At 48.4% G+C, this 21,878-nt stretch overlaps 2 protein-coding genes across 3 annotated transcripts in view; one reads left to right on the top strand and one right to left on the bottom strand.

The window, feature by feature from the left end:
* Window positions 1-21,878, top strand: part of LOC127673034 (2'-5'-oligoadenylate synthase-like protein 1) — a 449,062-nt gene that overhangs the window by 415,224 nt on the left and 11,960 nt on the right. Inside the window, exon 7 of one of the 2 annotated variants that reach the window (XR_007975065.1) lies at window positions 12,041-12,072. The exons of the other annotated variant lie outside the window; for it this stretch is intronic. The gene's annotated coding sequence lies outside the window, so the exon portion shown is untranslated. Of the gene's footprint in view, window positions 1-12,040; window positions 12,073-21,878 lie in introns of those variants that run through there. 2 annotated transcript variants of the gene reach the window in all.
* On the bottom strand, window positions 1,548-4,744 carry LOC127673051 (cytochrome c oxidase subunit 6A1, mitochondrial). Its single transcript, XM_052168598.1, has 3 exons — window positions 4,612-4,744; window positions 4,347-4,489; window positions 1,548-1,814 (listed from the first exon to the last, which is right to left on the bottom strand). Exons 1-3 carry the CDS (start codon window positions 4,712-4,714, stop codon window positions 1,731-1,733), a joined length of 330 nt encoding a protein of 109 aa, XP_052024558.1. The 5' UTR covers window positions 4,715-4,744; the 3' UTR covers window positions 1,548-1,730.

Here is a 21,878-nt window from a genome sequence, read left to right as displayed (position 1 = left end):
TTCCCAAACTGTTCTACCAACTGGGAACCAAGGATTTAAACTTATGTATTGATAAAGCCATTCTTATTCAAATCACACTGGGGTAGTAATTGCAATTAATTCCTGTGTGCACATGCCACGGCGTGAATGCAGAAGCCAGTTCCCTCCTTCCAATGTGCAGCCTTTGGGTATCAAGCTCGGCAGCGAGCACCAGGCCCACTGAGCCACCTCCTAGGGTGTGGTTTCTCCTAAGACAGCTTTAGACCCTGGCTAGGTGACTACTCCTCTGAAGTCCCAGAGGTAGTAAATATGCAACCCATGGCGTTTGAGAGACTTTCTTCCTTTGTGGGAAGGTGGGTGGTGGGGGTGGTGATCAGCTCTGGTGAGACAGACTTTTGTAAGACTTGAGAGTCGCTGAAAGAATGGCGTGGTGCATCACCAGCTACTCCTCACCATGACAGCGAGGCTACAGCCTGGGAGCTCCAGACCACCTAAAGAGCGGCTACTCACACTTCTTGCTTTACTCGCCTGACAGCAGAGCTGCTCAGAGCATAATGATCACTCATCCCCACCTGACTTCATCCTCTTATAGGCTTTCCATTTGACAAGCAATTGCTGACTATGTGGTTGCTTTGTGTTTGTTTTTCCTAGACGGGGGTTACCCTTGTAGCCCAGGCTGACCTGGAACTCACTCTGTAGCCCAGGCTGGCCTTGAACTTGCAGCTCTGCCCACCTCTGCCTCCCTCTGAGAGCTGGGATGGAAGGTGCACACAATCACTGTCAGACTTTGAAACGAGTCTTTTCCTAAAGGTAGGAACTCGCCTCCTTTTGTAGATTGCAACAAGAGCCCGCTGTGACCAGAGGAGAGCTGACTAAAGCTCAGGCCCTTTGTTCGGGGTCTGTGAGGCCTGGACTGACCTGGAACTTGCTATGTAGCCCAGTGTTTGAAGCTGTCACGAGCCTGTTACAGATGGTAGTCAGTAGCAATTCTAGATGAACATCTATTGCTCGGGGAGCCTAACCAGTGGTAACTCTGCCTTTCTGTTTCTGGTCACTTGGCTTTGACCACCCCAAGCACAAGAAACCAGCAGGGAGCCAGCTATAAACAGTATTCAGTGGGCTAAACCAGATATGAAACACTGCAAAACAGCAGAGTAATGTCAGCACCTGGGAATAAAAACGCACCAGCCCAGCTGGAGAGATGCTCAACAGTTAAGAACACTGACTGCTCTTCCAAAGGTCAAATCCCAGCAACCACATGATGGCTCACAACTATCTTTTTTTTTTTTTTTTCCGTTTTTTGAGACAGGGTTTCTCTGTGTAGCCCTGGCTGTCCTGGACTTCACTCTGTAGACCAGGCTGGCCTCGAACTCAGAAATCCACCTGCCTCTGCCTCCCAAGTGCTGGGATTACAGGTGTGCGCCACCACACCCAGCTGGCTCACAACTATCTTAACAAGATGTTACACCCTCTGAGTGTCTAAAGACAGCTATAGTATACTTACATATAATATTTAAAAAGAAAAAACAAAACAAAAACCCGCACATCCAAGGTTTTAAAGGACAATCTAAGTTTAAATTATTTATTTAAGCCATCTCCTCTTGCAAGCAAAGGGATGGAAGATCAGAGTAACGGTCACCGTCTGAGAAAAGGGAAGACGCTCGGCATCCAATGGGCTTTCGTGGTCCACACAGAGTAAGGGTCCAAACCAATGCTGTGGTCCCTGCTGCCTGGGGAAGGCCCAGGTTTCTTTACTCATCTTCATAGCCAGTCGGAAGCGGGTTCACATGAGGGTTGTGGAAGAGGGTATGGTTACCGTCTCCCCAGGGGAAGGGCTGTATAGTAGAGACATCAGTTAGGTATTTCTAGAAAATGCTCAAAACTGAGAAAGATAATACACAAAATTAAATGGAAATGCATCCTTTACTGGCATAATTTCAACGTCCCCAGAGCTTCTCTTATTTTTTAAGTTTTTTTTAATTTATAGACGGGAAGTGGTGGCACACACTTGGGAAGCAGACAGATTTCTGAGTTCGAGGCCAGCCTGGTCTACATAGAGAACACTGTCTCGGAAAAAAAACCAAACAGAAAAAAAAAAGTTTTTTTATTTATATATAACTAACTACATATAAGCACTCTGTCTTCATTCACACAGGAGGATTCAGATCCCATTACAGATGGTTATGAGCTATCATGTGGTTACTGGAAATTGAAATCAGGACCCCTGGAAAAGCAGCTAGAGCTCTAACCACTGAGCAATCTCTCCTTTGAAGTAGATGGTAAGAAAAGTAAGCTCAAGCTTCCCCAGGGGGAAAGGAGATGGCTCAGCAGTCAAGAGCAAAGATGGCTCTGCACTTCAGTAGCACCCAAGTTTGGTCCCCGCATCCACAGCAGGCAGCGCATTAACTGTTACTATTCCAGCCCCAGGGGATCTGAAGCCCCCTTTGGTTTCCTTGGGCATCCACATGCACACACACAATTTAAAAGAAGATAGATCTTAAAACCCGTACGATGTTGGAAAGATGGCTCAGTGGTCAAGATCTGCTCCTCCAGAATCCTCCCGGACTTGAGATCAGGTGACTCACAAGTCCTCCAGAAACCTTACACCCTGACACTGCAGACGCCTGCACACTCGTGTCCATAAGCACGTGTGTGTGTGTGTGTGTGTGCGCGCGCGCGCGCGCGCGCGCGTGTGTAACAATAGTTTTAATCATAAGGAGTTCTGGGGCTGGAGACGGCTCAGTTGTTAAGAGCACTTATTTACTGCTCTTCCAGAGGTGCTGAGCTCAATTCCCAGTAAGGATAGTGAGGCTCACAGCCATCTGTAATGGGATCTGGCGCCCTCTTCTGGTGTGTCTGAAGACAGTTACAGTGTACTCACATACATACACACACACACACACACACAATCTTTAAAAAAAAGCGATGGGACAATTTTTAAAAAAAGGAGTTCATAGTTTTCCCCTTGTAACCACTATAGCCAGGACTGTGCTGATCACAGTGCAGCCCTTCCTGTGTTAGAAGGGCAATGGTGGACATGGACAGAGGTGCTTAGTTAATGCAGACTAGAGAACTGCAATCTAAATTCAATCCTTCTACCTTTCTTTTTTCTTTTTCGGTTTCTTTCGAGACAGGGTTTCTCTGTGTAGCCCTAGCTGTCCCAGAACTCACTCTGTAGACCAGGCTGGCCTCCAACTCAGAAATCTGCCTGCCTCTGCCTCCCAAGTGCTAGGATTAAAGGCCTGTGCAACCGCGCCAGCTTTTACTTTTTTAGTTATTATGTGTTTATCTCTGTGGGTATATGCACAAGAGTGTGGTGCACACAAAGGTCAAAGATACCGGTCCCACCTGCATCTGGAGCAAAAGAAAGTTGTGATCTACCCATCTGGGCACTGGCAATTAAATCTAGCTCTTGGGTAAGAGCGCACCACCAAGCCTTCTCTCCAGCCCCTTCCCACTGTCTGAAAAGCACTGCTCTTGCTCACAATCGTTTTGGCTTTCTGTGGTGACCCCACTTAGTCCACACTAACCTCTACTTCATAATGTAGAAGAGAATGGCCACGAGCGACTGATCCTCTTGTTTTCTTCCCCCAAGTGACAGGAGCGGGCTACAGAGCTTTATCTAGAGATGTTTAGGAGGGGGACCTACTGCCATCTAGTGGGCGGAGGCCAATGCAAGGACTCCGTCAAACACCTTTGGCTGTCTGGAGCTCATTATATAGACCAGACTGGCCTTGAACTCAAGAGACCTGCTTGCTTTGACCTTCCAAGTGCTGAGGCTGTACACGGGTGACATCGAGCCTCGTGGGTTGTAAAACTGAAGTCTAGAATAGGTTCCTGCAGGGACAGTCTATTGTGAATTAGGATATCCAATTTTTAAGGAGCTATAAGACAGCCTTGTTAAAATAAATACATCATGAGGCATTATAACTGTCTACGTGAACAGCCAAGGCATAAACTGATAAAATGACAGGCACTGTGAGAACAAAGCGGCAGTCTGTGCTTTAGCCTAAGCCAAACGCCCAGATCGTGGATCACCTTCAGGATTTGCCGCTGTAAAGGGACATCCCAAACCTCCAAGCTTTCATGCAGGAAACGGCTTCTGAAGTGCGCCATTAGACAAAGGGTGCCAAACTGGGGGGACTGAAAATCCACAGGCATTTACAGTGTGGCCTTTTAAGAAAATTGAGCCGTGACCCACAAACTGGCTTCCTTTATGTAAAATGATAATAAATAAAATATTCCGTCTGCGGGGATGGACAGGCAGCCAAGATCCTAACGCCCCAAGGGCTGGGCCTGAGGAGTAGACAACCCCGAAATAACGGATGCTTGAAGGACAGACAGCAAAGGCGCAGCGCAGCGCGTACCTTGGTCCTGATGCGGAGATGGGGGTAGGCGACGAACGGGGGTCTCTCGTGCTCTTCGTGTCGCGACTTCAGGAAAACGTTGAGCATGCTCACTCCCACCCCGGGCAGCGCCACGAAGTAAGTGAGGGCCTTCCACATACGAGCTGCGGCGGGGCCAGAACGTCAGCCTCGGCCGCTCCCTACCGCAAGGCCTCCCGCCAAGGTCACGGCCCGACCACGCCGTGCCAGACCCGCTGAGGCCCCACGCCCACCCGAGCCCCGGTACCTGAACCCTCCTCGCCGTGGGCGCCACTCGACATGGGCCGCCCCACCCGGGGGAGGGCCCGGCCCAGCAGCCGAGAGACTCGAGACAACACCGCCGACGCCATCTTGGAACTACACCGGCGCGCCGGAAGCGGAAATGGGGATAGGGAAGGGGCGGGACAAAATTGCCAAACCAAATTTCCATTGGGCAACGCCTTCTCAGACTTGGCTAGGAATTGTAGCGCCTGCGCACATTATCCGTAGTGGTCCAAACCCTCCGGGCGGCACGAGCGAAAGCGCGCATGCGCTTCGTACCTGTGCCCCACCTCCCTCCTGTCTGCTGCTAGGTGAGATGATCGCAGTATTGAACTTCTGCCAGCCATTTTTTTTTTAAAATTGTTTCCTTCTTTGGAGTCCTTGAACAGGATCTTGAACTAATCATGTTATCGGAATTCGGAAGCGCCATTCCCTTTCCTCGCTGCCGTCGTCGTCGTCTTTTTTTTTTTTTTTTTTTGGTTTTTCGAGACAGTTTCTCTGTATAGCCCTGGCTGTCCTTGCAATCACTTTGTAGATCAGGCTGGCCTCGAACTCAGAAATCCGTCTACCTCTGCCTCCCAAGTGCAGGGATTAAAAGCCACCACTGCCCGGCTCCTTGCTGCCTTTTAATTCCGCGATTTCCAAGGCACCGGACCCCACCCCCTTGTTATTGTAGTTATCACTCTTAAAGACCGTTATTATTCTCTTCTGTGACGCCCTATGTAGACTGTAAAGTTCGTGGTGCTTAGATTTTGCCAGCGCTGCATTTCCAGAGTTACCCGAAATCAGGCCTGGCAAGTAGCAGGTAGGTGCTTTATGCAATTTAATGAATGAATGTATGAATGCACGAATTAATGAGTCAATGAACAGCTCCTGAAACTGATGCCAGAAAATCTGGACTTCGTCTCAGCTCCATAGCCTTAGAGTTTGGCCTATGGTCCTGCTGTCCCTCGAATTCTACACATGTCTGTTAAATATATATAATTTTAAAACAAACAAACAAGCAAGCAAAAATCCCTTACCTATGCAAGTGCATTCATAGAAGGGCTGGAGAGATGGCTCAGTGGTTAGGAGCACTGGCTGCTCTTCGAAAGAACCTTTGTTCGAGGGCCTCCCAGTACCCACCTGGTGGCTTACAACCATCTGTAACTCCAGCTCCAGGGTAATCAGACACCCTCTGGCCTCTGACACCACTATACATACATGGTGCAAAGGCATACACTCATATGCACAAAGTAAAATACTAGCAGAATATAGTGGCACGTTCCTTAAACCCCAGCACTCAGGAGGCAGAGGTAGGCAGATCTCTGTGAGCTCACGGTCAACCTGGTCTACAAAGGAAATGCTGGACCAGCCTAGTCTGTAAAGCAAGTTCTTGCTTAGCCAGGGGAAGCTACACAATAAGACCATGTCTCAAATAAATGGTTAAAAAAAAAAAAAAAAAAAAAAAAAAAAAAAAGCAACTTTAAAAAATACCTTCATGTTGGGCAGTTGGTGGCGCATGCCATTAATCCCAGGACTTGGGAGACAGAAGCAGGCATATTTCTGAGTTCGAGGCCAACCTGGTCTGCAGAGTGAGTTCCAGGACAGCCAGGGCTACACAGAGAAACCCTGTCTTGAAAAACCAAACCAAACCAAAACAAAACAAAAATCATAGTTTAACAGGCAACGTCAGGGAGGAAGATAACTGTGTGTCTGGAACCCCCCTTGGCTTCTGACTTCTTATACCTCAGATTAAAAACTCTTGGCAAAGCCAGGTGCGGTGGGTCACACCTGTAATCCTGGAAGTCGGAAGGCTGAGCAGGAGCTCTTGAGTTCAGGGGCTGTCAGAAATTCTCTTTATTTGCACAGACTTGGATGACTGAATTTAGACAATCAAGAAAAACAAGACTGCCAGCACAAAACAAATGTTGAACAGTTTTTTGTTGTTGTTGTTGGTTTTTGGTTTTGGAGGGTTTTTTTTTTTTTGGTTTTTTTGTTTGTTTGGGGTTTTTTTGTTTGTTTGTTTTGTTTTGTTTTTGAGACAGGGTTTCTCTGTGTAGCCCTGGCTGACCTGGAACTCACTCTGTAGACCAGGCTGGCCTTGGACTTAGAGATCCACCTGCCTCTGCCTCCCTCTGTGATCAAAGCCACGTACCACCACCACCTGGATGGTTGTGTTGTTATTGTTTTGAGAGATTGTCTTACTATGTAGCCCTGTCTGACCTGAAACTCACTACATAGACCAGGCTTCCCTCAAAGTCACAACAATCAAACTGTGTCTGCCTCCCAAGTGCCAGAATCAAAGATGTGGTCCATCATACTTATTGAGTAATATTTTGAGTACTCATCTTATGCTTGAATCTTAAATCTTAAAATTTTACAATTTAAGCCATGGTGGCTCATGTCTTTAATCCCAGCACTTGGGAGGCAGAGGCAAGTGGATTTCTAAGTTTAGGGCCAGCCTGGTCTACAGAGTGAGTTCTACCATAGCCAGGGCTACACAGAGAAACCCTGTCTCAAAAAAAAAAAACAACAAAAAAAAATTCAAATTTCATTTTGTTTTAGGCACGGTCTCAAGTATCGAAGGCCAGCGTAAAATTCACTATGTCGCCAACCTTGGATGGTCTTGCTCTACCTCGGCTCTGACAACCTCTTCCTGTCACACTCCATGTATTAGATCTTGTCACTGATACTCCGTCACTCCGTACGAATATATTTAAACTCATATTTATCTGTCTCTGTGTGTGTGTCTATTAAACTCAGATCTGCCACCTTGTGAGATTGTGATTGAACTCAGCATGTTAGCCCTGCACATAAATGCCTCTGCGGTGCCGTCCACCAGCAAATCCAGCTGATTTTGCCTTCAGCTGTGTACTGAGTCAGACCTCTTCCATATAGCTATGCTAGATCCTTTATATCCCCGTGGATATCCCAGGGACGCTCTTGCCTAAGGACCTTGGCACATGCTCATTTCTCTGCCTGCAAGGGTTCTACCCCAGATAATCCCTATTAACGTCAGATCTTGGGGGACGATGCATGAATGGAGATGAGAGAGAGGTCAAGGTTTCCTCCATGGCTCTGAACCTTATTTATGATTGAGAGAGGGTCTTACTAATGCTTGCTGTTTCTGCTGACCATCGGGCCACTAGATCTTCTTACCTGTGTCTTCTTGCGCTGGGGTTATACAGCTTGAAGTGGAAACTACTCAGTTGTGTCATGTGATGTCTTTCTGGACGCTGACTTGTGAGAGGATATTTTGCTGAAAGAGATGCTTGAGGGAACACGTGCAAACAGTGAGAGGTCACTCATTTGTTTTTTTAAAGATTTATTTATTTGGGGGTTGGGGATTTAGCTCAGTGGCAGAGCGCTTGCCTAGCAAGCGCAAGGCCCGGGGTTTGGTCTTCAGCTCTGTTTAAAAAAAAAAAAGATTTATTTATTTTATGTATGTCCATTGCAGATGGTTGTGTGGTGGCTGGGAACTGAACTCAGGACCCCTGGAGAGCAGTGCTCTTAATGACTGAGCCATCTGTCTAGCCCAAGAGGTCACTCTTGAATTGTCTAACACCATGCAGTGCTTTGTTGGTTTCTGCTGGTCTTCACTTCATAGAGAGAAGTGCACCGAAGAATTTCTTATAGTATTCCAGCTGAATCTGCAGCTTTGGTTGCCTCTTGCTGCTTTGGTAGAGTCTTTGGTTCCTGCTCGATCGAGCTGCTGCTACTGATGCCCATTTAGTGTTTGCTATTGGACTGGACTCTGATATCCTAACAACAGACAGTTGAGTCGCCCAAAGAACTACTACTAAAAGGTCCACAACCTTCTCTTTCTGTTAACCTTCTTTCCCCCTAACCTGTAGTTGGTGGGTTAGAAGGGAGGTTGAAATGTTCAAGAACCCTAAATAAAGTAGGATTAGAGAAAGTTAAACATACAATGGCTCACCACAGAGCCGGCCACAGACCACCCCAGCCAGGTATGGGGGTCCCTGGGATGAGGGTCCTCGGAATCAGAAACAAACACAGAGGCCGTTTGAATCTGAGTGCATTTTGAAACTCTCAAGCAGGGATTTAATACATTAAAAACCAAACATAACAACTCTTAGAAACTGTATCCAGCGAAACAATCACGGATACCAACAAAAATCATTTGGCACAGTAAAATACAAAAATCACCTGAGCATTACAACTCTGAAACTACATGTTCATTGAATCACAAGCAGAACAGGTAACATCATTATTAATAATGTAAATCATCAGCCCGGCAGTGGTGGCGCACACCTGTAATCCCAGCACTCTGGGAGGCAGAGGCAGGTGGATTTCTGAGTTTGAGGACAGCCTGGTATACAGAGTGAGTTCCAGGACAGCCAGGGCTACACAGAGAAACCCTATCTTGAGAAAAACCAATCCAAAAAACCAAAAAAAAAAAAAAAAAGAAAAGTAAATCATCAAAATATAACAATTATAAAAGAATATATTCTATAGGGCGGTCGTCCAAGTCTTGTGGCATATTCCCAAGAACAGGTTAATAAATCTTTATGGTCAGTGCTCTTAACCACTGAGCTAACTTTCCAGCCTCATATGGTTAATTATTATTTAACATCTAATGCCTGATTTTTTTCATAAATCTTCACATAAATTAAAACTATTTTAATTCTTTCTAACAAAGGCTTTCTTTACCATATGCCAAACCCCTCCTCCAATGACACACGTGTAGCCATATGAAATTTAATTGTTGGGAAAGGTTTTTTTGGGGGGGGGATTTTTTTTTTTTTGGTTTTGTTGAGACAGGGTATCTCTGTGTAGCCCTGGCTGTCCTGGAACTCACTCTGTAGACCAGACTGGCCTCGAACTCAGAGAAAAGCCTGCCTCTGCCTCCCAGAGTGCTGGAATTACAGGCGTGCGCCACCACTGCCCGGCTATTGGGAAAGTTTTATCTATCATAATAATTTTGTAAATGATTTGAAAAGTAAAGCATTGGTTTCCCTGGAGATATGTTAATGGCCCCATCTCATGGGATGGTTTTGTACCCATTATTCTTGCTTAAGATCATGGTCTGGCCTATTAGGAACCTGGAAATAAGAAAAGGAATGAAAGAAAACAAAGCAGAAAAATTGCCATGAGAACTACGGCTCAGGATGTTTGCTCCGGCCGAGAGTTCCACAGCCGGTCCCAGGAGACCTACTTCTGTGGAGCGTGTCACACGGAGTCTGTCGGGGTCGGTGTGGCAGGAGTCCCACTGTTACACTGATACTGTGGATCCAGGCTCAGGGCCTTGTGTATACATACCTAATGCCTACTCTACCAAATCGCCTTCTGAGCCCACACTTACGTTAGTGTTTTAAAAAATTACTCATTTATGCTGGGCTTGATGGCACGACCATCAAGCAAATTGAGCCTATGGTGGGTTTTCTAGTCCCACCAGCAAATTGTTGGGAGTCAGAGGCAGGCGAATCTCTGTGAGTTCAAGGCCAACCTGGTCTGCAGAGTGAGTTCCAGGCCAGCCAGGGCTACACAGAGAAACCTTGTCTCAAAAAATTATATTATTTTATGTATATATGTATATATATAAACATGTATATATACATATACGTATGTATATATGTGCATGTATGTATTTCTGTTTGTGTGTGCACCTGCTTATCTAAATGTGCACCGTGTATGTGCAGTGCTCACAGAAGCCAGAAGAGGGTATCAGATACTTTAGATCTGGGGTTAAAAGCCACTGTGATCCACATGAGTTTAGGGTGCTTGGAACAGAACCTGGACCCTCTGCAAGAGCAGCGAGTGCTCCGAACTGCTCGCCCACATCCCCTGCCCTTTGTTTTATTTTAGACAGGTCAGTTTTTTGGTTCAGCTTTTGAGTATTTTAAACAGGGTCTCATTCCATAGTCCAGGCTGACTTAGAGCCCCCTATACAGGCAGAATGGCCTGGAACTATGTAGCTCAGGTTGATCTTGACCCCTCGGCAATCTTCCTGCCTCAGCCTCTCAAGTGTTAGGATTACAGGTGAGAGGCCCCGTCGCACCCAGCTGTGTGGGTCTGTTGTTGTCTTTGTGTTTGAGACAGGTTCTCACTGCACAGCCTCCAGTTCGTCGTGCTCAGACTGTCACGTGCTGGTATTACATGTTCGCTACCCACCTTCCCTGTTCTTGTGAGCATCTTATCAGAGAGGCCTTCCTTAGTACTTATTACATGTAAGTAGACTGTAGCTTTCTTCAGACATTCCAGAAGAGGGCGCCAGATCCCATCACAGATGGATGTGAGCCACCATGTGGTTGCTGGGAATTGAACTCAGGACCTCTGGTTGAGCAGGTGGTTCTCTTAACCACTGACCCATCTCTCCAGCCCTTCCTTGACCATCCTTAAACAAAACATCTCCTCCCTACACAGACACTCTATCTGCCTTTCAGCTCCTTACCTGTTCCGTCACACTTCCTGCTGTCTGTTATATTAAATATGTATGCAATTAGTGTCGGCCTTCCTCCATTAACCACCACGGGAACCGGGACTTGGAGTTCTTTACTGGTGTGACCCCAGCACATGTCACATGACAGGTCCTCATTGATCATGTTAATCCCCACCTGGTAGATGCTGTTCTCACAGGCTCAGATACTGAAATGGAGACCCCAGACATTCAGAGAATCGCCCCTTAGCTAAGCGGTGGACCCAGGGAGCCGGCCCCACCTGTTCTCTTAGCCTCAGAATCACACAGGGTTTGCTTTAGGGAGCACAGTATCAATTTGACCCAGGGGCTCGCTTGACCAAGCTTTTGCTGAGCTGATTGATCAGGACAGGGAGGGATTAGCTAAATCAGTCATGGTACAGTGCACCTATATAGCCACAGCCCTGGGAGGCTGAGGCAGGAGGATGAGCGTAAGGGAAATATCCGTTAGTAGAGACTGAGAAGGATGTGGGTTTCAGGGCTGGTGGTATAAAGGGAGATCAATAAGCACCAGCTGCGTACTCGAGTGGAAATATCACGCTGAGCCCTACTAATAGGTACCGATAACATAAGCTAATCAAAATAACAATTTAAAAATGTTCTGACTTCTGCGGAAACATTTCAGTCATCCTTGAGAATGGACTGGCCACCAAATGTCTTCTCGAGGCACTGAGGTGGCAGTTCTGCACACGCTGCCTCTCGATGCTTCCCCAAGGACTGCCTGTCCTCTCTGTACAGGGAGCCTCCCAGGGCCACCTACAGACAGGCTCCAGTCTGACACCACCCTCTCTAGCGGCCGATGGTGTTTACATCCATCCTGGGGCCAAGGTTTCTGCCACACTGTTTTCCAGAACAAGGATCTGGTAGGTGAATAGCTCTGTAGCGAAGCTCATGACAGTAGAAGAGGATGTTGGGCTGACCCTGGCTAAGAACAGACCTCACAGCCCTGCAGTAGTGGTGCATGCTTTTAATCCCAGCACTTGGGAGGCAGAGGCAGGTGGATTTCTGAGTTCGAGGCCAGCCTGGTCTTCACAGCGAGCTCCAGGACAGCCAGGGCTACACAGAGAAACCATGTTTCGAAAAAGAAAAAAAAAAAAAAAAAAAAAAAACAACCTTAAAGTCAGTATTCAAATCTGGAAGTTTGGCTCCAACATTTTGACACACCAGTGCGCCATGAAACACCGTTTCAGGGGCTGGAAAGATGTCGGCCCAGCCAGTAAGAGCAGTTTGTGCAATCCTCAAGTCCAGACCTCTTAACCAACAAACCTAGTGTCCACATGTACCTGCAACTGCATAGCCAAGGGGTTTGACACCCCCCTCCACCTGCCCACCAGCACACGGGTGCACACAGCATCAGACATACTCTACAGATAGATGCTGTTTCCAAAGATTGGAACTGAAATGGTTCACAGGGTAAGGCTTTCTGCCAAACCTGATGACCAGAGTTTGATTACCAGGACTCTCATGGTGGAAGGGAGAAAGAGAGAGAGACAGTAGTCCTGAAAATTGTCCTCTTGTCTCCACATGCTATAGACATGTGTGCACAGTGTGCCCACACATAAATATATGTGAGTACACTGTAGTTGTCTCAGACACACCAGAAGAAGGCGTCAGATCCCACTACGGATGGTTGTGAGCCACCCTGTGGTTGCTGGGATTTGAACTCAGGACCTTCGGAAGAGCAGTGCATTAAAGAAACACTACTGTGTCAGTAACTCAAGGGACCTCCAGAGAATGTCTGGTGTAGTAAGAACTCAAACTTGGGTGAGTCTGAGGCCAACCTACACCATATAGCAAGACCCCCTTCTCTCAAAAGAAGGAAGGAAGAGAGAGAGAGAGAGGAAGTGAGCAGGGTGTGGCAGTGAGCACCTTTAATCCAGCACTCAGTAGCAGAGGCAGGCAGATCTCTCTGTGTTTGGGGCTAGCCTGGTCTACATAGTGAGTTCCGAGACAGCCAGGGCTAAACGGTGAGACCCTATCTTGCTCGGTTACTTTTTCTTCCCCGTTGCATTGCGGTTCAGGTTCTTGCACTTGTCCACTCCGACTCCTTTCAGGCTGCTTTGGAAGTGTGCTCTGAGACTCCTTTCCTTCACTCCTTGCCTCTGTCTGCTCTTTCCAGCTGGTCCCCAGCTCCCCACCTCCTACAGGAAGCCTCTCTGGATTGCTCCCTGCCCTTCCTCGGGCTTCTGGTCCCCCAGTCATGTTGAAGTTCTCAGTCTCTAGGAGGAGGAAGATCCTGTGTCCTCACCTCCTCCTGAGCTCCCTGTGGGGTGGGGGTGGGGCTGGCACAGAGCAGGCACAACACACAGGGATGAAAGTTCTGAGATGGAGTTGGATTTAGATCCTGGTTCTGCTGCTTTTGTTGAATAAATCATTTATCTGGGCCTTGGTTTCTTTTGTGCACCAAAAGAAAGAATAACACCTTCTATAAGTGTTAGCAGGACTCGCTGGTTTCTGTGAAGCACTTGGTACCTTGCTCAGTAAATGACAGCAGTGATTTTTCATCTTTCTTTCTTTCTTTCTTTCTTTCTTTCTTTCTTTCTTCTTTTTTTTTTTTTTGATTTGTTTTTTTTCGAGACAAGGTTTCTCTGTGTAGCCCTGGCTGTCCTGGAACTCACTCTGTAGACCAGGCTGGCCTCGAACTCAGAAATCCACCTGCCTCTGCCTCCCAAGTGCTGGGATTAAAGGCGTGCGCAACCACTGCCTGGCGTGATTTTTAATTTTTGTCATTGTTGTTTGTTCTGTTTTGTTTTTGAGACAGAGTCTCAGTGTGTAGCTCTAACTGTCCTGGAACTCGATATGTAGATCAGGCTGGCCTCAAAATCAGGGACGCAGCTCCTCTGCCTTCCTAGTACTAGGATTAAATGTTGTACCACTACTGCTCAACAGATACAGGACCTCATTCTGTAGCCCAGGCTGACCCAGAATAACTCTGTCGTTCAGGCTCGCTTCTGTTTTGCCGTGATTCTCCGGACTGAACCTCCCGAGGATGCACACAGTTCGTGCCAATCATCCAGTTTCATTCAGTGAAAAATGATGTAGGCCCGGGATGCAGCTTGGCTGGTCAAAGCTATGACCAGCCCCCACTTCCTGCTCCAGCAGAGGATAATGGAGGGTCTAGAACCTACATAGTGGGTCAGAACTGTCCATAATTCCTGTTCCAGGGAGTCCAACGCGCTCTTCTGGTTCCTGTGGGCACCAGGAATGCACACAGCACACAGACATACATGTAGGCAAAACACTTTATATAGATAAAATTAATAATGGTGATGTAAAAATATGGTCTATGGAAATACATTAAATGAGTCCCTACCATATTGTATTTATGCAATTTTTAAACAGAAAGGCTGCCTACAAAATATCGCAAATGGCTGCCTCCAGTTTTGTAAGACATATGGAGGAACTCTGTGGCAGCTATGCGCACGTGTGATGAAAGCTATATCTGGGCTTTTTCTTCTCAAATATTCTGCTATGAATGTATACTGTTTGTGTTGTTTAAAAAAAATCCTTCCACCAAAAAATAAATGGGCTCTTAAGCTGCTCCCTGGATTTCTGTCGCTGTCGTCAGTTCCATAGACTGTAAGTCCCATGAAGACAAGAACCCTTTGGGCAAAGTGAAAACAGGCAATGAACTGGGGAGGGGTGGGGCCCGAGCACCTGCGCCTGCAGTACCGCTCTCTCCCAGTGGGTGGCAGGCTCCTCATATGCGGGCACCGCCCAAAAGCCTGGGCCAGGGAAGTCCTGCCTTCGACCTTCAACGTGTCTGGTTTCCTCTCAGGCTCCTGGAAGGAGAGATGGAGGGAGGTGAAACCTGAGACAGGAATACAGGGAGAGGCCAGCTCAACCTCAGGGACTCTTTCTTCCGGCCGTCTTCTGAGGCTTCTCATCTTCCTCACATTGGAACAAGAAAAGAAATCTTCAAGGTAGGCCTGGCGGCATTACCCACCCCCACCCCCAATTAACCCAGCACCTGGGAAGCTAAGGCAGGAGAATCAAGAATTCCAGCCCAAGATGGATGTGCTGGCGCATGCCTTTAAGCCCACAGCTGGGGAGGCAGAGACAGGAGAATCTCTGTGAGTTTGAGACCAGCCTGGTCTGTCACTATGTATAGTGAATCCTGGGTGTGTGACAGATGGGGAGTCTCCAGTTGTTCTAGTCAGGCTTGTAATTCCAACAACTCTATATATTCTGGAGCAAGAAGATCACAAGTTCAAGGCCAGCCTAGGCTACAGATTGAGTGCCAGGCCAGTGTGGGCAGCTCGGTAAGGTCTGTCTCAAAATAAGAAGTAAGAGGTCAGCATGGTGTGGCCCATGCTTTAAAACCCAGCAATAGAAGACAGAGGCAGGAAGAACACTGCAAATTCAGGGCCAGCTTGGGCTTCGTGTTAAGGAGCCGTGTCAAAAACAAGAGACAAGCAGATTGCAATAAAAAGAAGGCTGGGGCTGTCGCTCAGAGGAGTGCCGATGTCCCAGCATGCATGAGGCCCTGGGTTCAACCCCAAGCACTGCAAAAAATTAACACACAACAAGTGAATCAAGAAATTAGAAAAGCAGAGGGAAAAGGAATTGGGACGAAACTCAGATGGCAGAGAGCTTGCCTAATGGCGCAAGGCCCGAGCTCTGCCCCAGCAGCTGTGGCAAAGAATGCCTGTTATCCCAACACTCAGGAGGCGGGGGCAGGACAACCGGGGGCTGAAGGTCATTTACTGTTACCAAGGCCAGCCTGGGCTACAGGAGATGGAGTCAGAGCGATCTGGGAATCCTCATTTCCTGTAGGAGTGAGGGGTTGGGGTAGATAAGAAGAAATACTAAAAGTCCCTCTCCTCCCCCTGGAACTGGGACACAGAGCAGAGGGAAGGAACCCTTCTTGAAAATCTGCAGAACTCAGAACTCACTTGACAGTTGATTTACTGCCCTACTTGGTTTTCCCTTTGATGCCTCAGGTGGTGGTGAGTTGCCTGAAGTGGGGAGCTGGGACACACACACACACACACACACACACAAGAACAGCAGGCCCTGAGCCATCTCTTCAGCTTCTGGTTTGTTGTTTGGTTGTTTTGTTTTTAAGTGACATACCTGTTTTTCATTTCGTGTGGACTGGTGTTCTGCCTAAGTGTGTGTCTGTGTGAGGGTGCTGGATCCTTTGGCGTTACAGACAGTTGTGAGCTGCCATGTGGGTGCTGGGGATTGAACTCTGGTCCCTTGGGAGAGCAGCCAGGGCTCTTGGTTGTAACCACTGAGCAGTTTCCAGTTTGTTTTTAAGTCAGGGTCTCACTATATAGCTCAAGCTAGCCTTGAATTCCCATCCTTCTGCCCTAGCCTCCTGAGTCTCCTGAGTCTCTACCTCTTCCTCCTCCTCTTCCCTTCCTCTTCCTCCTCCTCTCTCTAGTTTTTTCTAACTTTTATTTACTGTCTCTGTGGGAAGAGAGAGAGAGAGGGAGAGAGAGAGAGAGTCCCAGTGCACAGCACACGTGGCGATCAGAGGTCAGGTCAGCTTTCGGGAGTCGCTGGTCTCTTCCACCACACAGGTCTTAGGGAATCCAGCTAAGAGTTCTAGGCTTGTGGCTCAGCGCCCCGTAACCAATGAGCCCCTCCCTCCTCACCTCCCCCCTCTTCTTTAATAACCATAGGTCGGGGATCTGGGCTCAGTTAATAGAGTGCTTACCTTAAAAGCATTCAGACCCTGAGTTCAATCCCTAGACCCCATGTGGAAAATAAACAAATAAATAAAATAAAACAATAAAAAAAGAAAGGAAGAAAAGTGAAAACATATAATTTTAGCTCATGGGCAACGAGAACAGAGTTCTAGGGCTCAACCGCTAGTCCAGCCTCGTCGGTGAGATTCGGGCCTGTGAAAGAAAAAGCCACAGTCTCTAAACAACAACACACAAGGTGATCCTCATGCTTCTACCCAATGCACACACACCTGTGCACCTGCACACACACACCTGTGTACCCCACCCACACCTGTGCATCCCCCCACACCTGTGCACACACACACACACCTGTGCACACACACACACACCTGTGCACACACACACATACCTGTGTACACACACACCTATGTACACACACACACACACATCTGTGCACCTGCACAGATCCCCACACATCTGTGATCCTGCACACACACACACACACACACACACACACACACACGTGTGCACACACACCTGTGCACCTGCACATACCTATGCACACACGCACACACACCCGTGCACCTGCACATACACACCTGTGCACACACACACCTGTGCACACAACCTGTGTACCCCCCCACACCTGTGCATCCCCCCACCCCTGTGCGCACACACACACACCTGTGCACCCCCCCACACCTGTGCACATACACATACCTATGCACACACGCACACACACCTGTGATCCTGCACACACACACCTGTGATCCTGCACACACACACATACACATGTGTACACACACTTGTGCACCTGCACATACACACACCTGTGCGCACACACCTGTGCGCACACACCTATGCACCTGTACACACATACACCTGTGCACATACACACACACACCCGTGCACCTGCACACAGACACACCTGTGCATCCCCCCACACCTGTACACTCGCACACAACTGCACCTGCACAATAATTGTAGACAAGACAGTATATAGTTAAAACTAAGAAAAGACAGGGGGCTGGAGAGGTGGCTCAGTAGTTAAGAGCACTGACTGCTCTTCTGAAGGTCCTGAGTTCAAATCCCAGCAACCACGGATGCCTTCTTCTAGAGTGTCTGAAGACAGCCACAGTGTACTTTCATATAATAAGTAAACCTTTTAAAAAAATAAAATAAAAAGATAGAAAGACAGTCTGTCCCCATCAGTGTCCTGTATCCCTTTAACCTGTAGCTGAGAATGAGGTTGAATTTCTAATATTGCCACCAACTCCCCAGCATTGGGGTTACAGACCTGTGTCATCACTGCTGGGGCACAAACCCAGGTCTTCATACATGCCAGGCATGTGCTCTACCCACTGAACCACACCCCCAACCCTGGAGATCCCAGGGTTTAGAGATACTTAAGCTGGAATCATGTGGCACACCCCTGTAAGCCTGGAGTTCAGAGGGTGGGTCTATTAGGGGTTCAAGTCCATCCTTGCCTATGAAGAGTTTGAGGCCATCTTCAGTTACATAAGACCCTGCCTCAAAACACAAAAACAGAAACAGAAAAACAAAATCCGAACCAAGCCAAGCAAGCAAAACCATAGAAATAGGAGGAGGGCGGGAGAGATGGCTCAGCGGCTATTCCCAGCTCTGCAAGTGGTGCACGTACACACGTGCAGACAAAACATTCGTACACATAGATAAGCAAATCTAAAATAATAATAATAGTAAGACCCATAAAAATAAGACCAAAGAGCAGCAAGGGGGGGTGAGGGGGAGAGAGAGGGAGGGAGGGAGAGAGGGGGTGGGAAGAGGAAGAAGAGGGAGGGGCAGAGGGAGAGGGGAAGGGGGAGGGGCAGAGAGAGGGGAAGAAAGAGGGGAAAGGGGGGAAGGGGATGGGGAGGGAGGAGGAGGGGGTTAGGAGGGGATGGAGGGGAGAGGGAGAAAGGAAAGAGAGAGGGGGAACGCCCACTTTGCTGCCCCTCCCACACCCACTCTCACCGTCTGGATGAGAGTTTACTTCTGCTACAGCCAAGTGTCGCTACCCTCTACTGAATCCTTGGGTTGTCATTCAGGGCTCCCAGGGCCACTGTCACACACTCTGTCTCACCCACGTTGTATCCACCGCTCCCCATCCAGAGCCTCCCGGGCCCGGCCAGCGTCTTTCCCACAGTTCCGGTGCCCGGGGGAACTGGGCTGTGTATGGCGTCTGCCGTCCCCTCGATTATTGGCCCTGGGCATCTCTTGCGCTCGGTTTGATGGCTTTATAACAAGTGCCGCCCAGCCCTCCTTCCTTCCCCGGGACCCGTGCTTCCCTTCCTCTCTCTCACCCGGATCTCATCAACCAAGTCCTATGCCTTTCCTCCCAGTGTCTCTCCGAGCCTTCCCGCCCACCTCTGCTCACTCCCCGGCTAACCATCCGACGGCAGCGCTTTCCAGATTGGCCTCCCTCTTCAGAGCCTCACCGCTCCCCATCTGTCCTCTAGACAGCAGCCGCGGGGATTCTTCTAAAGTGCAGAGCTGATGGTGGTACCCGATGCCCTCGCTGAAACCCTGCAGTGACTGCCTGTTGCCCTTTTTTTTCTCTTGTTTCTAAAACCTTCTCAAGCCTTCCCGACCCCAGGGCCTTTGTTCATGCCGTAATCTCAGTCAAGAGTGGTCTTACCTTCTCCTTCTCCTCTCTCTTTTACTCCTTCCTTTCCTCCTCCTCTTCTTCCTTCTCCTCTCCCCAGCAACCTACCACTGAGCTAAATCCTATGAAGAGCCCAGAAGTCCCCCGCCCCCGCCGCCAGAGCAGGACTGTGGTTTGCTTATTTCTGGTATCCCATTCCAAACACAGCCTCTGACGCTAAACCCTAGTGATGAGGATTTTGTTTTTTGTGTTGTTGTTTTTGTTTTGTTTTTTGAGACAGGGTTTCTCTGTGTAGCTCTGGCTGTCCTGGAACTCACTCTGTAGACCAGGCTGGCCTCGAACTCAGAAATCCACCTGCCTCTGTCTCCCAGAGTGCTGGGATTACAGGCGTGTGTCACCACCGCCTGGCTTGTGATGCGTATTTTAAATTGCATTTTGCTGTTCCCTTTCTTCTCGTGACAAAAGAAAAACTGTCTGCTCAGTATGGTAGGTAGCACACACCTGTAGTCTCAGCACTCCGGAGTCAGAGGAAGGACTTAGATTTTTGTTTATTTTTGAGAAGAGGTTTCACTATGTAATCTTGGCTAGCCCTAAATGATGTAGACTAGGCTGGCCTTGAACTCACCAGAGATCCACCTGCCTCTGCCTCAGAGGGGCTGGGATTGAAGATATACTTCACTACTCCCAGTTTGGGGAACTGGGATTTTGAAGTCAAGCCTGGGCTACCTAACAAGACACTGTCTATAAAACCAACCAACCTGGGCTGGAGAGATGGCTCAGCAGTTAAGAGCACGGACTGCTCTAACAGAGGTCCTGAGTTCAATTCCCAGCAACCACGTGGTGACACACAACCATATGTAATGGGATCCAAATGCCTTCTTCTGGTGTGTCTGAGGACAGCAACTGTGTACTCATCATGTATATAAAATAAATAAATAAATCTTTTAAAAAAACCCAACCAACCAAACAAACAAACAACTCCTCCCCCCCCCAAAAAAACCCCCAAATAAACCTAAAATTAGAAAATGGCTATCAGGATATGAATTCAGGTTGTCTGGGGCCTAGGAGTCTTCCGTGGTGGCCATCAGGGAAATTCCAAGTGGTAGGCACTCCTGAGTGCCACCCTCTGTAAGAAGTAAGTGTTCTGGGAGGCCCACAACAAAGCGATTCCCCCCCCACACTGATGTCACCATTTCCTGCTGGGCACTAAAAGTTCCACATAGAAAGACTCAGTTCAAACAAAGGTTTAGCCTTGACAATGGAGATAGTGCCTAGACGAGCAGGAAGCCTCCTTTAGTCAGCTGATGCCTGTGCTGGACAATTTCACATCAACTCGACCCAAGCTAGAGACATGGAGAGAGGAAGGAGCTTCAATTAAGAAAATGTCTCCAAAACTGGCAGGCTGTAGGCAAGCCTGTAGGACATTTTCTTAACTAGTGATTGATAGGGGAGGGCCCTGCCCATTGTGGGCAGGGGCCATCCCTGACTGGTGGTCCTGGGTCCTATAAGAAAGCAGGCTGAGCAAGCCAGGAGGAGCAAGCCAGTAAGCAGCACCTCTCCACGGACTCTGCATCAGCTCCTGCCTCCAGGTTCCTGCCCTGTTGCTTGAGTTCCTGTCCTGACTTCCTGCAGTGATGGACAATGATGTGGTAGTGCAACCCAAACACTACCCTTTCCTCCCCAACTTGCTTTGATCATAGTGTTTCATCCCAGCACTATAAATCCTAAGACAGGAATTGGCACCAGGATAGTTGGGCATTGCTGTGACAGACCTGGCCATGTGTTTTGGGGACGACCGGGGAAGGACTTTGAACTAGAAAATCCATTGAGTGTTGAGAGCTCAGGGAGCTGGTGTGCAGAAGCTTGGAAGATGAGACTCTTGAGAACACCCTGCCAGTGGTGGCGCACGCCTTTAATTCCAGCGCTTGGGAGGCAGAGGCAGGCAGAGCTCTCTGAGGCCAGCCTGGTCTACAGAGTGAGTTTAAGGACAGCCAGGGCTACACAGAGAAACCCTGTCTCAGGAAAAAAAATGTTGAGAGCAGTGCAGAGGATGGGGGCCTGACTTGTGATGACATTTCGGAGGGAAGTTTAGTGACACCACTGTGGCCAGTTACTTAAATGAAGATTCCCTGATTCTAGTCAACTGGAGCTGGAGAATCAGCTGGGATTAACAAGCAATCAGTGAAATCTTTACTTTGCTGGACACTCAATATTGGTCAGCTGGAGCGAAGAAATTAGCTGTGATTAAACAAGAGACCAGCATCGCTGAGGTGAAATCCTCTGGGAAGGGTTTCCTGGCACACAGAAGCTGTGTCCCAGAGACAGCCCCAGTTGTACCTTCTGCTGGCAGCTGAATTTAAGAGCCAGCGAGGTGGTTCTGGTTTTGAAGGCATGAAGGGGTCATGGAGAGCAGCTGAGGATCTGTACTGTGTGGCTGGGGGCACTGTGTGGCCAGGCAGGGGTCCCTGGAAAGAGCCCAGCAGAGGCTGTTGGTGAAGGTGCAGTCCAGTTGCAGCAAGGGCCCCCAGGAGTTTGGAGACGCCAGTACCGTGGGATGACCAAGGACAGCAGCAGCA

Source organism: Apodemus sylvaticus, chromosome 22 (assembly GCF_947179515.1).
Source record: "Apodemus sylvaticus chromosome 22, mApoSyl1.1, whole genome shotgun sequence".
NCBI classification, from domain to species: Eukaryota; Metazoa; Chordata; class Mammalia; order Rodentia; family Muridae; genus Apodemus; species Apodemus sylvaticus.
Note: the sequence above shows the minus strand (reverse complement) of the source record. Positions and strands in the feature narration are given on the sequence as shown.

Coding starts and splice junctions, on each gene's coding strand:
- LOC127673051 (XM_052168598.1), bottom strand. CDS start 4,714: ATGGCGTCGGCGGTGTTGTCTCGAGTCTCTCGGCTGCTGGGCCGGGCC. Junction 4,490..4,611: donor CCACGGCGAGGAGGGTTCAG/GTACCGGGGCTC, acceptor GCCCCGCCGCAG/CTCGTATGTGGAAGGCCCTC. Junction 1,815..4,346: donor ATCTCCGCATCAGGACCAAG/GTACGCGCTGCG, acceptor TCTACTATACAG/CCCTTCCCCTGGGGAGACGG.